Source organism: Oncorhynchus mykiss, chromosome 21 (assembly GCF_013265735.2).
Source record: "Oncorhynchus mykiss isolate Arlee chromosome 21, USDA_OmykA_1.1, whole genome shotgun sequence".
NCBI classification, from domain to species: Eukaryota; Metazoa; Chordata; class Actinopteri; order Salmoniformes; family Salmonidae; genus Oncorhynchus; species Oncorhynchus mykiss.
The window spans coordinates 38,955,854-38,969,250 of NC_048585.1; the positions used below are offsets into that span (position 1 = coordinate 38,955,854).

At 45.0% G+C, this 13,397-nt stretch overlaps 1 protein-coding gene across 2 annotated transcripts; it reads left to right on the forward strand.

Moving 5' to 3' along the window:
- The first annotated feature begins 285 nt into the window (after window positions 1–285).
- LOC110500354 (proline-, glutamic acid- and leucine-rich protein 1-like) lies at window positions 286–12,024 on the forward strand. Of its 2 annotated transcripts, XM_036957782.1 has the most exons (6): window positions 286–632; window positions 839–995; window positions 1,212–1,267; window positions 2,575–2,801; window positions 8,837–9,510; window positions 9,788–12,024. In XM_036957782.1, exons 5-6 carry the CDS (start codon window positions 8,869–8,871, stop codon window positions 9,839–9,841), a joined length of 696 nt encoding a protein of 231 aa, XP_036813677.1. In that variant the 5' UTR covers window positions 286–632; window positions 839–995; window positions 1,212–1,267; window positions 2,575–2,801; window positions 8,837–8,868; the 3' UTR covers window positions 9,842–12,024. The 2 variants fall into 2 exon arrangements, with proteins under 2 accessions (XP_036813677.1, XP_021433349.2); XM_021577674.2 differs by lacking the exons at window positions 286–632; window positions 839–995; window positions 1,212–1,267; window positions 2,575–2,801 and having other exon boundaries at window positions 8,289–9,510.
- Window positions 12,025–13,397: the final 1,373 nt, after the last annotated feature.

Here is a 13,397-nt window from a genome sequence, read left to right on the forward strand (position 1 = left end):
TATGTTCAAATATCTTCTTTTGTTAGGGCGTTTGGTAAACAAATCCAAAAGCGTGTTCAGGTTGCGCCGAACGTCGGACGAAAAGTTCAAAAAGTTCCGTTACAGCCTGTAGAAACATGCCAACCTAAATATGGAATCAATCTTTAGGATGTTTTTAACATAAAACTACATTTATGTTCCAACCGGACAATTCCTTTGTTTGTACAAATGAAGTGGAACGTAGTTACCTTTCACGTGAGCGCGCCAGACCTAAGCTGTGGCACTCTGCCAAACCACTCACTCAAAGAGCCCTTATGAGCCCCTCCTTTAGAGTAGAATCCTCAAAACAGGTTCTAAATACTGTTGACATCTAGTGGATGTCCTCCCCTCAGCCGTCCTCCCCTCAGCAGCCTCCACTGACACACACTGGCGAACTACACACACTCCAAACCTCCTTTATTTGTATTCGTATGTTCATAATCTCTCTCCTTTTGACCCATAGTGCAGTGCGTGTGTCCTTGTACCGTACCATAGAACTCTAGGTAAGAGTGGGAGGAGCCTCAGCCAGTGTCTTGCAGGGAAGCGACACCCACTCCGAGCGCCTACTGGCCCACCTGCTGGGTGACAACACACCCTTGGCGGACTCTGTTAGGGTAAGAGGATCTGATTGGTATATTGCCAACGAGAAGCTTAGGATGGTCATTACTATGGCTATGTAGTGCACTATTTCTGGTCAAAAGATTTTGGTCAATAGTAGTGCACTACATAGGGAATAGGGTGCCATTGCACGATATTTACTCACGCTCCACTTAAGTCTAACACCATCCCCCTCTCCTCTCTTTTTCCTCCTCCTCTCCAGCCCACCAGCTCTCCTCAGCTCCGTGATCTGGTTTCCAAAAAGCCCTGCACTAAAAGCCGGAAGCCTGGATTGGCTGTGAGCGACAGGGGCGGCGCCTCTTTCCAGAGGAAAGGAGTCTCGCTGGCCAATCAGGACACCTGCCTGTCTGCACTCAGAGGTGAGGGGGTTTATCTAGTGTGCTGACATTTGTTGATTATTGGAGATGTGGGTAAGCAAAACAAATGTATACATTTTCCAGTCCATGTTGCCAATGAATGACCAATCCCTTTCATAGTGTATTTTTAGCATTTACAATCAATCACAGGTCAATGATATCTTGACGAGCTGTGATGAGTATAGTAATACAGCATATGACTTGTCTCTCTCTTTGCAGCATTGAGACAAGTCATACTGACCAGTGGATCTCTACTGAAGGAAAATATACACTAGGTCAGTTGTGTGTGTGTCTCATATGTGTGTTGTATTACCTTCCTTGTAATACAGCTATGAACGACATTATTGGCACCCTTGATAAAGACGAGCAAAAAAAAAAAAGACTGTATAGAATAAATAATAATACAAGTACTGAGCTATATTGTATGCTAATTTGTTTGTGAAATGATTTTATACTAATACAATTGAACCCCATATTTTGTTTAACAAGTAATAAAAAAATTATCTTAAAAAATAAGGTTTCAAAATGATTATATCAAAGATCTCCACCATATTTTACAGTAGGTATGGGGTTGTTTTCTGCTTATTACATCCTGCTTTCAACGCCAAACCTACTACTGGTGTGCGCGGCCAAAGAGCTCTATTTTGCTGTCTTCTGGCCATAGCACCGGTTCCGATCCAATTGCCAATGCCGTTTAGCAAACTCCAAGCATCTACATTTGTAAGATGACATGACAATGAAAACTATTTGGCCACGCACACCAGTGGTGGGTTTGGTGTTTGAAATAAGTTGTGATAAGCAGAGATGAACCCCATACCTACTGTAAAATATGGTGGTGGTTGGATCGCTGATATTATGGGCCAATTTTGCTTCTACTGGTCCTGGGGCCCTTGTTAAGGTCAACAGCATTATGAACTTTACCCAATACCAGGACATTTTAGCCAAAAACCCGGTTGCCTCTGCTAGGAAGCTGAAACTTGACAAGTGGAGTAGATTTTTCAGTAAGACAATAACCCCAAGCAAACAGCAAATTCCACAAAGAAATGGTTAATTGACCACAAAATCAACATTTTGCAATGGCCATTTTAGTCTCCGGACTTGAACCCCATTGAAAACCTGTGGTTTGAATTGAAGAAGGCAGACGAAGGATATCAAGGTTCTGGAAAGATTCTGTATGGATGAAGTCTAAGATCCCCCCCAATGTGTTCTCCAGTCTCATAAAACATTTTAGAAAAAGGCTCAGTGCCGGAGTAATTGAAAACAAGGGTGCCAATAATTTTGACCGGTGTGTTTTTGAGTGTGAAAATATTAACAAAATCTTTCTCTGAGCAGTTGTATTAGTATAGTTTCCATTTTATGGAGCGTACAATATGGTTCAGTATTTGCATAAAATAGTCTTTTTTTTACTCTACTTTACCAAGGGTGCCAATAATTTTGGTCATGTTTGTGATCATGTTTCTTTATGCGTGTGCTCCTTTCCTCCCCGCTCTCTCTTCCCCCCCCCCCCCCCCCTCTCTCTCCTGCCCCTTTGTGTATCTATGTGATCGCTGTGTATGTTAACCCTGTATCCCTCTCCCCCTAGCGTGTCCACGATGTCGTCCTCCCCCTGTGTGTGTGTCTGCAGCAACAGCATGGTGCTAATTGGAGTGACAGCGGGGCTGGGGGGGGTGAGTGGCCAGTATGGCAGTGCACCCACCCCCACCCCGTAGGGAGCTGTACCGTCTGCAACTGGCTCTGGTCTTAGTGCCCCCACCCCTCAACTTTACTGTGCCCATGCTCAGCCACGGGAGGAGGGATAGGAGTCTGAAGGTAGGGGGTAATATACCCACAGGGACCACACACGCATGCGTACACACACACACACACACACACACACACACTAATAGACATGCATGCACACACACACACACACACACACACACATGCAGGAACCTGACCTACACACAGAGGGACTGCAACCTGAAAGTACATACACACACACACACTCAGGGAGGGGGACTAAAGGGTTATTTGGGGGCTGTGACTAGCACACTGTCGTGTTTTGGTTTGGTGGTCTGTGTTTAAGCAACCAAGTAAACATGATTCTGCCTCTTCCGTTCCACTTTAAATAAGAACATATACACACACACACTCACCAACTCATACACTGCAAGCACACAATCAACACATGCACAAACACAAGTACACGTATAGAACACACACACAGATATATCTATACATGCATACATACAGTGCCTTCGGAAAGTATTCAGACCACTTGACTTTTTCCACAGCCTTATTCTAAAATGGATTAAAAAAATTATATTCCTCAGCAATCAACACACAATATCCCACAATGACAAAGCGGAAACACGTTTGTTGAAATTTTTGCAAATGTATTAAAAATAAAAACTGAAATACCTTATTTACTTAAGTATTCAGACCTTTTGCTTTGAGACTCGAAATTGAGCTCAGGTGCATCCTGTTTCCATTGATCATACTTGAGATGTTTCTACAACTTGATTGGAGTTCACCTGTGGTAAATTCAATTGATTGGACATGATTTGGAAAGACACAACTGTCTATATGACAGTTCTGTACAGTACTTTGAGATATCAGCTGATGCACGAAGGGCTATATAAATACATTTGATTTGATTCTATATTAGCCTGTTCAACTTCTCTTTCGTGTTGTCTGAGATTCCCAAAGATTGGAAAGCAGCTGCGGTCATCCCCCTCTTCAAAGGGGGGGACACTCTTGACCCAAACTGCTACAGACCTATATCTATCCTACCATGCCTTTCTAAGGTTTTCGAAAGCCAAGTCAACAAACAGATTACCGACCATTTCGAATCTCACCATACCTTCTCTGCTATGCAATCTGGTTTCAGATCTGGTCATGGGTGCACCTCAGCCACGCTCAAGGTCCTAAACGATATCTTAACCGCCATCGATAAGAAACATTACTGTGCAGCCGTATTCATTGATCTGGCCAAGGCTTTCGACTCTGTCAATCACCACATCCTCATCGGCAGACTCGACAGCCTTGGTTTCTCAAATAATTGCCTCGCCTGGTTCACCAACTACTTCTCTGATAGAGTTCAGTGTGTCAAATCGGAGGGTCTGTTGTCCGGACCTCTGGCAGTCTCTATGGGGGTGCCACAGGGTTCAATTCTTGGACCGACTCTCTTCTCTGTATACATCAATGAGGTCGCTCTTGCTGCTGGTGAGTCTCTGATCCACCTCTACGCAGACGACACCATTCTGTATACTTCCGGCCCTTCTTTGGACACTGTGTTAACAACCCTCCAGGCAAGCTTCAATGCCATACAACTCTCCTTCCGTGGCCTCCAATTGCTCTTAAATACAAGTAAAACTAAATGCATGCTCTTCAACCGATCGCTACCTGCACCTACCCGCCTGTCCAACATCACTACTCTGGACGGCTCTGACTTAGAATACGTGGACAACTACAAATACTTAGGTGTCTGGTTAGACTGTAAACTCTCCTTCCAGACCCATATCAAACATCTCCAATCCAAAGTTAAATCTAGAATTGGCTTCCTATTCCGCAACAAAGCATCCTTCACTCATGCTGCCAAACATACCCTTGTAAAACTGACCATCCTACCAATCCTCGACTTTGGCGATGTCATTTACAAAATAGCCTCCAATACCCTACTCAACAAATTGGATGCAGTCTATCACAGTGCAATCCGTTTTGTCACCAAAGCCCCATATACTACCCACCATTGCGACCTGTACGCTCTCGTTGGCTGGCCCTCGCTTCATACTCGTCGCCAAACCCACTGGCTCCATGTCATCTACAAGACCCTGCTAGGTAAAGTCCCCCCTTATCTCAGCTCGCTGGTCACCATAGCATCTCCCACCTGTAGCACACGCTCCAGCAGGTATATCTCTCTAGTCACCCCCAAAACCAATTCTTTCTTTGGCCGCCTCTCTTTCCAGTTCTCTGCTGCCAATGACTGGAACGAACTACAAAAATCTCTGAAACTGGAAACACTTATCTCCCTCACTAGCTTTAAGCACCAACTGTCAGAGCAGCGCACAGATTACTGCACCTGTACATAGCCCACCTATAATTTAGCCCAAACAACTACCTCTTTCCCAACTGTATTTAATTAATTTATTTTGCTCCTTTGCACCCCATTATTTTTATTTCTACTTTGCACATTCTTCCATTGCAAAACTACCATTCCAGTGTTTTACTTGCTATATTGTATTTACCTTGCCACCATGGCCTTTTTTGCCTTTACCTCCCTTCTCACCTCATTTGCTCACGTTGTATATAGACTTGTTTATACTGTATTATTGACTGTATGTTTGTTTTACTCCATGTGTAACTCTGTGTCGTTGTATCTGTCGAACTGCTTTGCTTTATCTTGGCCAGGTCGCAATTGTAAATGAGAACTTGTTCTCAACTTGCCTACCTGGTTAAATAAAGGTAAAATAAATAAATAAAATAAAATATATGGTCCCATAGTTGACAGTGCATGTCAGAGCAAAAAAACAAGCCATGAGGTCGAAGGAATTGTCCGTAGAGCTCCGAGACAGGATTGTGTCGAGGCACAGATCTGGGGAAGGGTACCAAAAAATGTGTGCAGCATTGACGGTCCTCAAGAACACAGTGGCCTCCATCATTCTTAAATGGAAGAAGTTTGGAACCACCAAGACTCTTCCTAGAGCTGTCCTCCCTGCCAAACTGAGCAATCGGGGGGAGAAGGGCCTTGGTTAGGGAGGTGACCAAGAACCCGATGGTCACTCTGACAGAGCTCTAGAGTTCCTCTTGGAGATGGGAGAACCATCCAGAAGGACAACCATCTCTGCAGCACTCCACCAATCAGGCCTTTATGGTAGAATGGCCAGACAGAAGCCACTCCTCAGTAAAAGGCACATGACAGCCCGCTTGGAGTTTCCCAAAAGGCACCTAAAGACTCAGACCATGAGAAACATGATTATCTGGTCTGATGGCCTGAATGCCAAGCGTCACGTCTGGAGGAAACCTGGCACCATCCCTACGGTGAAGCATGGTGGTAGCAGCAAAATGCTGGGGGATGTTTTTCAGTGGCGGGCACTGGGAGACTAGTCAGGAACGAGGCAAAGATGAACAGAGCAAAGTACAGAGATCCTTGATGAAAACCTGCTCAGGACAGACTGGGTTTCACCTTCCAACTGGACAACGTCCCTAAGCACACAGCCAAGACAACGCAGGAGTGGCTTCGGGACAAGTCTCTGAATGTTCTTGAGTGGCCCAGCCAGAGCCCGATCTAATATTTCTGGAGAGACCTGAAAATAGCTGTGCAGCGACTCTCCCCATCCACACTGACAGAGCTTGATAGGATCTGCAGGGAAGAATGGGAGAAACTCCCAAAATACAGGTGTGCCAAGCTTGTAGCGTGTGAGGAGAAAATTATGTATTCACCTTATTTGTTTGAGATGAGTAGTTAGCAATTATTGACTTAACTAATACTGTAGTAAGAAATGTATTTCCTTCATTCTGAGTGAACTGAGAGGAGTTTTTTAAACTGGGGCTGGCAACTAAGTGATGGCTAGGTAAAAACCTACAGCTGGCATTCCATAGATAAGATGTGGGTGGTGTCACTGAGATAGAGAGAGCCTGGAGGAACAAAGGCCTCAGTATCCCTAATCTTCATGACATATGGGAGACAGTACCAGAGGTAGATCACCAGTTCATTAAGTCAGGATTCCTATTTGACTCAGCTATGCCTCCTTGTCCGTCCAACATTTCCTCATCTCCCACCCCTTCTAATGCGACTATCCCCGATGCTTCTCCCTGTTTTTCCCCCTGTCCCACTACAAAGTTTCTCCCTGCAGGCAGTTACTGAGTCCGAGGTGCTAAAGGAGCTCCTTAAACTTGACCCCAAAAAAAACATCTGGGTCAGATGGTTTAGACCCTTATTTAAGGTTGCTGCCCCTATCATCGCCAAGCCCATCTCCGACCTTTTTAACCTTTCTGGGGAGGTTCCCATTGCTTGGAAGGCAGCCACAGTCCTTCATTTCATTAAGGGGGTGATCAAGCTGATCCTAACTGTTATAGGCCTATTTCTATTTTGCCTTGTTTATCAAAAGTGTTGGACAAACTTGTCAATAATCAACTGACTGGGTTTCTTGATGTCTCTGGTATGCAATCCGGTTTCCGCTCAGGTTATGGATGTCACTGCAACCTTAAAGGTCCTCAATGATGTCACCATTGTCCTTGATTCTAAGCAATATTGTGCTTCTATTTTTATTGACTTGGCCACAGCTTTTGATACGGTAGACCATTCCATTCTTGTGGGCCGGCTAAGGAGTATTGGTGTCTCTGAGGGGTCTTTGGCCTGGTTTGTTAAGAGTGCAGTGTATTAAGTCAGAAAATCTGCTGTCTTAGCCACTGCCTGTCACCAAGGGAGTACCCCAAGGGTCAATCCTAGGCCCCACACTCTTCTCAATTTACATCAACAACATAGCTCAGGCAGTAGAAAGCTCTCTCATCCATTTATATGCAGATGCAGATGATAGTCTTTTACTCAGCTGGCCCCTCCCTGGATGTTGTGCTCTACAACAAAGCTTTCTTAGTGTCCAATAAGCTTTCTCTACCCTTAACCTTGTTCTGAACACCTCCAAAAACAAAGGTCATGTGGTTTGGTAAGAAGAATGCCCCTCTTCCCACAGGTGTGATTACTACCTCTAGGGGTTTAGAGCTTGAGGTAGTCACTGCATACAAGTATTTGGGAGTATGGCACCGTCCTTCTCTCAGCACATATCAAAGCTGCAGGCTAAGGTTAAATCTAGACTTGGTTTCCTCTATCGTAATCGCTCCTCTTTCACCCCAACTGCCAAACTAACCCTGATTCAGATGACCATCCTACCCATGCTAGATTACGGAGACATAATTCATAGATCGGCAGGTAAGGATGCTCTCGAGCGGCTAGATGTTCTTTACCATTCGGCCATCAGATTTGCCACCAATGTGCCTCATAGGACATATCATTGCCCTCCATACTCCTCTGTAAACTGGTCATCTCTGTATACGTCGCAAGACCCACTGGTTGATACTTATTTATAAAACCCCCATAGCCTCACTCCCCCCTATTTGATATATCTACTGCATACTGAACAAAAATATAAACACAACATGGAACAATTTCAACAACACATACATGCACTGTTTGTGTGTGTGTGTGTGTGTGTGTGTGTGTGTGTGTGTGTGTATGTGCAGTACCAGTCAAAGGTTTGGACACACCTACTCATTCCAGGGTTTTTCTTTATTTTGACTATTTTCTACATTGCAGAATAATAGTGAAGACATCAAAACCGATGAAATAACACATATGGAATCATGTAACCAAAAAATTTTTTAAACAAATCAAAATATATTTTCTATTTGAGATTGTTCAAAGTAGCCACCCTTATAGTGTAACCTTATGAACATGTCCAATGAAAGCATTTACAACAGCGGATTCATTTTCTAGAGTTGATTGTGCAGTTTGTTCTGAGGCGTGTGAAGGATGCGACCGTAATTACATGCATTTCAGTCATCGTCTCTTAGCTGAAGCTCAGGTGATAAAGCTACTGGACGAACACCTGAGTGTGTTCAGTGGTGTAATTTTACCCTTGTGCTGTTGAGGACTATTTAGACTGGTTTAGAGAGGTGTAATACTCTGGGAAGATTTGTTTATAGCGTAGGAGTGTTTTCCATGTGTGCTGTTGTTTTCTGCTTTTGGTTAGCTCAGGCAAATTTGTATCCTTAGTGATATGTACTAGACTGGCAAGCCACCTTTTTGGAATACATTTGCTTCCTGAATCTGTTTCTCTTTATCCCCATCTCTCCCCATCTTTCTCCAGGTATCCTCCTTCTGTACAGAGGCCCTGACCATATGCAACTCCCTCCTCCATCCGCACACCCCCTCACCCTCAAACCCCCCCAGGCATCCAACCTCCTAGGGGGGCCCACCCCAGGACCTCCCTTCCCCAGCTCCCTGGACAACCACCTACCTCTGGTTCTTCCAGGGCTCTCCGGCGGCCAGAGACCCGTTTTCATCCTCTACGACAAAGAAGAGGCATCGGATGTGGAGATTTCGCTAGACAGCGATTCGGACGATGGCGTGTTAATCGTGCCACAGAGGATGCTGATGTTGGAAAGCCAAGATGGCACCAGCGCTGCGGCCACTCTTCCCGGGTCTTCCTTAGCACCAGGTGGCGTCACACTCCCCATGCCCTGTCCAAGGGGCGACCCGGGTGGGGACATCTCCCTCCCCCTTTCCAACGACCTTCCCTCTACCTCCCTCCCTCACCTCCCCTCCTCCACCCCAAACTACACCGTCAACTTGTTCCCTCCAGCTCCGCTAGTCTCTCTGGTTCCCCCTCTCAACTCCACCGGTGTGGCCCAACTCGGGGAACCCTCTGTGGGGTTAGGAGTCGGGACTGACTCCCTGCCTGGAGCCCAGCTCCAGCAGATGTTGCTCCAGGGCCAGCCTCCAGCACCAGGTCAACCTACAGCACTGGATCTCCCCATACAGGTACAAAAATCACTTAATTTTCACTTAAATGTTCTGTCATTAAATTTCACTTGTGTGTCATTTATCTTTTGATTTTGTACGCCAGCTGAAAATACAATATTTTGGGTTATTGAAAATACATTTCACAAAGGTATGGATGGTACAATGATTATCTACACTACACATAGCTTGTTTTGTCACAAACTGAAATCAGGCCAAAAAAATATGAATTTTAGAAACCAGGAAATGGCTATTTCTACGTATTGCGCCTTTTAAATACAATTCTCAAACTCTACAGGTTCACCAGAACCAGTTAGCCCAGTCCAGCAGAGCCCTACAGCAGCAACATTAATCCGTTGACGAAGATCACACTGTCATTCATATCAACCGCTCTGATGAAGAAGAGGATGAGCTGGAAGAGGAAGAGAGCGATTTCCCAGATGAGGATATTTGATGATGAAGACCTTGATGATTATGAGGCGGAAGAGGGGGGAGATGGAGGATGAAGAAGAGGGAGAGATTCGGCTGTTGGACGGAGAAGGGAGGAGAGGCGGGATGGGAGGACGAGAGGAAGGAGAGGTGCTCAGAGGGTAGGTGGAGGAGGGAGGGATAGGAGGATTCCGAGTGGAGAGCGAGGGGGAGGGAGGGATAGGAGGATTCCGAGTGGAGAGCAAGGGGGAAGGAGGGATAAAGGCTCAGGAGGTAGAGCGCATCAGAGTGCTGGAGGAAGAGAGAGAGGGAGACGAGGATGCCAATGAAGGAATGAATGATCCGACCATGCCTCAGATTCTGTGTGTGACGGGCGGAGCTCTGAGAGAGAGCTAGCTCAGGCAGAGCTAGATGAGGAAGGGGCCGGGCATGGGCAGAAAGTGAGGTCATGGGAGCAGAAGGGAGGCAATCGGCTGGAGGGAACGTCCTCTTCTGAAGACGGTCCTGCTGCTCAACACCAACAGGAGGCGGAGCCTGCACCGGAAGTGAGGGTGGACGGTGACGATCAGCCATCCAATCAGGAGGGAGAAATATCCAAACAGGGCGGCGACAATACCGGACAGGATATGAGGTCATCAACAGCTCCGAGGGAGAGCAAGGGAGAGGGGCCTGAACGAGAGAAAGAAGGAGAGGATGGGAGAGGGATGAAGAGAGAGAGAAAGGAGGAAGGAACAGGACAGGAACAGAGAAGAAAAATGTAAGAAAAAGACTCTCAAACACACTGTTCGAAATGTGTCCATATAACCATTACACCACTCAGGCTTTTTATACTGTACAACCCACACATTTCCCATGTGTTACATGGACATGGCTTAGGGGGAATACTTTGCAGATATACAAATGATGTTGGTTAATGACCGTTGTGCATTTCCTCTGCCACAGAATTGGCCAACAAGAGTTATCTAACAACCCACACTCTCTCTCAGTTGGATGAAGAAGCGATGGCGTCCATGCTAGCCGACATCGTAGCCTGCCCTCCAGACAATGTAGAAAATGTGCCCTCTGCCCATCCTAAACAAGGCCAGGCACGGCTCCATCACAATACCTTCAGAACAACTCGATTTTTAGCCCCTAGTCTCACACATTCTTTCATTATCAACATACTGCTAAGACAATGTTCAACACATTGAGGCTGGGTTTAGAATTGGCACCCCAATTCTGATATTTTTTCCACTAATTTGTCTGTTTTATTTTTATTTTATTTTTTACACCCCTTTTTCTTCCCAATTTCATGGTATCCAATTGGTCTTGTCTCATCGCTGCAACTCCCGTACGGACTCGGGAGAGGTGAAGTTCGAGAGCTGTGTGTCCTCCGAAACACGACTCAACGACTCAACTGCTTCTTGACACAATGCCCACTTAACCTGGAAAGCCAGCCGTACCAATGTGTCGGAGGAAACACTGTACACCTGGTGACCGTGTCAGCGTGGAGTCTCTAGTGCTCAATGGGATGAGGACATCCCTGCCGGCCAAACCCTCCCCTAACCTGGACGACGCTGGGCCAACTGTGCGCCATCCCATGGGTCTCCCGGTCGCGGTCGGCTGCGACAGAGCCTGGACTCGAACCCAGAATCTCTAGTGGCACAGCTTAGCACTGCGATGCAGAGCCTTAGACCACTGTGCCACTCGGGAGGCCTCTCACTAATTGGTCTTTTGACCAATCACATCAGATCTTTTTCAGAGCTGATCTAATTGTTCAAAAGACGGATTTAGTGAAATAAATATCAGAACTGGGCTGCCTGTGTAAACACAGCCAGCCATAGAGGTTGGAATTAGATCGGTCTTAAACGATCACGTTTCGTCTTGAATGCAGGACAGTAGATGCATTTGTTATACAACTCTCTGGGCTATTATTATTTAAAAAACGCTTCAATTATTTTACATCAAAACATAAAGACTTTGCAGCTCGTACTGGTGTGTGCTGTGTTACTGAGTGGAGTAGTCACGTGTTTTTGGATCTTTATAGACAGTATATGACTTCTGTTCTTTTTGTTCTCACGTCTTTTCTTACAAAATAAACGTCAAATGCAAACCTGTTGAAACGGATAACTGCTAAGTCTCTATTGTCTTGTCTCAGGAGCCGTTTCAGTTTGTGTGTTCACTTTGGGAATGAGTCAACTTGGGTTTTTATGCTGTGTTGAGGGTGTGAACCCGCCTTGTCAATGCTTAATTTAGAGGCGTAAGTGTATGCAGACATTCTGTGAAGGTTTTGAAGTTGTTCCTTCATCCTACATACACCCAAACAACTTTACTGCTAAAAACTGTTTTGCAATACCAAATGTTCTCCACTTAGGAAATGTACGCCTTTCCTACACTTCTCAGAAGTTGGTATTCAGACTTACTTGATGCAGGTGGGTAACGGGCTTTGCAGGCGTGGTTTCCATGCGCACGCTGAATACGCAGAATTGAATTAAACCGCTGAAAACCCTCCCACTTGCTGGCCAACGGATTTCCTCTTTGAGTTTTCATTAAATTGATCTATAAGTCATCCCTTTTAAATAAGGTGTACCTTTTCAATTAGAATTTAGTCAACAGACTCACTAGAATCCATTGAGCGAACGAGTGCAGAATTATAGGGATCAATGAAAGAAAGACCTAAATGGAAATGTAACAGCTGCAAAGATTTTACTGAGTTACAGATCACATAAGGAAATCAGTCAATTGAAATAAATGTATTAGGCCCTAATCTATGGATTTCACATAACTAAGCATAAATATTTATTTCATAACTCCATTTCTTGAACTGCATTGTTGGTTAAGGGCTTTATAAGTAAGCGTTTTACAGTAAGGTTGTGCTCGAAAGCACGTGACAAAATACAATTTTATTTGAAATACTGTGTCGAATCTAGGTTGAATCCTGGGGCATCTTGACTGAGCGTTTTTAACAAAGTTTTGTGACGGGGACCTGTCGGTTAAGTTTTTGCCCAAAGATGACACGTTTAGAACCAGCATGATTCTAGCCCACGGGATGAAGCAGCAGATCCTGTCACCGTCTACACATTCCACACTAACGCTCACAATCTATCCCTCTTGGACGAAACACAATAGGGCAGTCTCTAAGGCAACTCCCGTTTTGCAGATAGAAGTAAGGTCTACTCAGACCGCATCTCTTAGATGTGTAAAAGCTATACGCAGAGTGACATTATGCATGTTGACATGTGCGAGAACCTCATTTGAATTTGTGAAGTCCTATTTTCTCTGAATACATTTCATTTTATTTATTTTTTGACTCAGTATTGTGCTTCTCTGTAGGGGTTGTCTGAAGAGAACATCAGATATGACACTAATTATATAGTGTATATATATATATATATATATATAGTATATAACAGTGTGTAAACGATTACACAGTAAGTTCAGGAGAGGTGCTTGTTGTGTTGGTTACATATTTTTAGACTAGGTTTTTGCATGATGCCTCA

Bases quoted from the DNA above. Each gene is read 5' to 3' on its own strand.
- LOC110500354 (XM_036957782.1), top strand. From the start codon at position 8,869: ATGCAACTCCCTCCTCCATCCGCACACCCCCTCACCCTCAAACCCCCC. The intron at 9,511-9,787 runs GTACAAAAATCA...CAAACTCTACAG, and splicing joins CACTGGATCTCCCCATACAG to GTTCACCAGAACCAGTTAGC.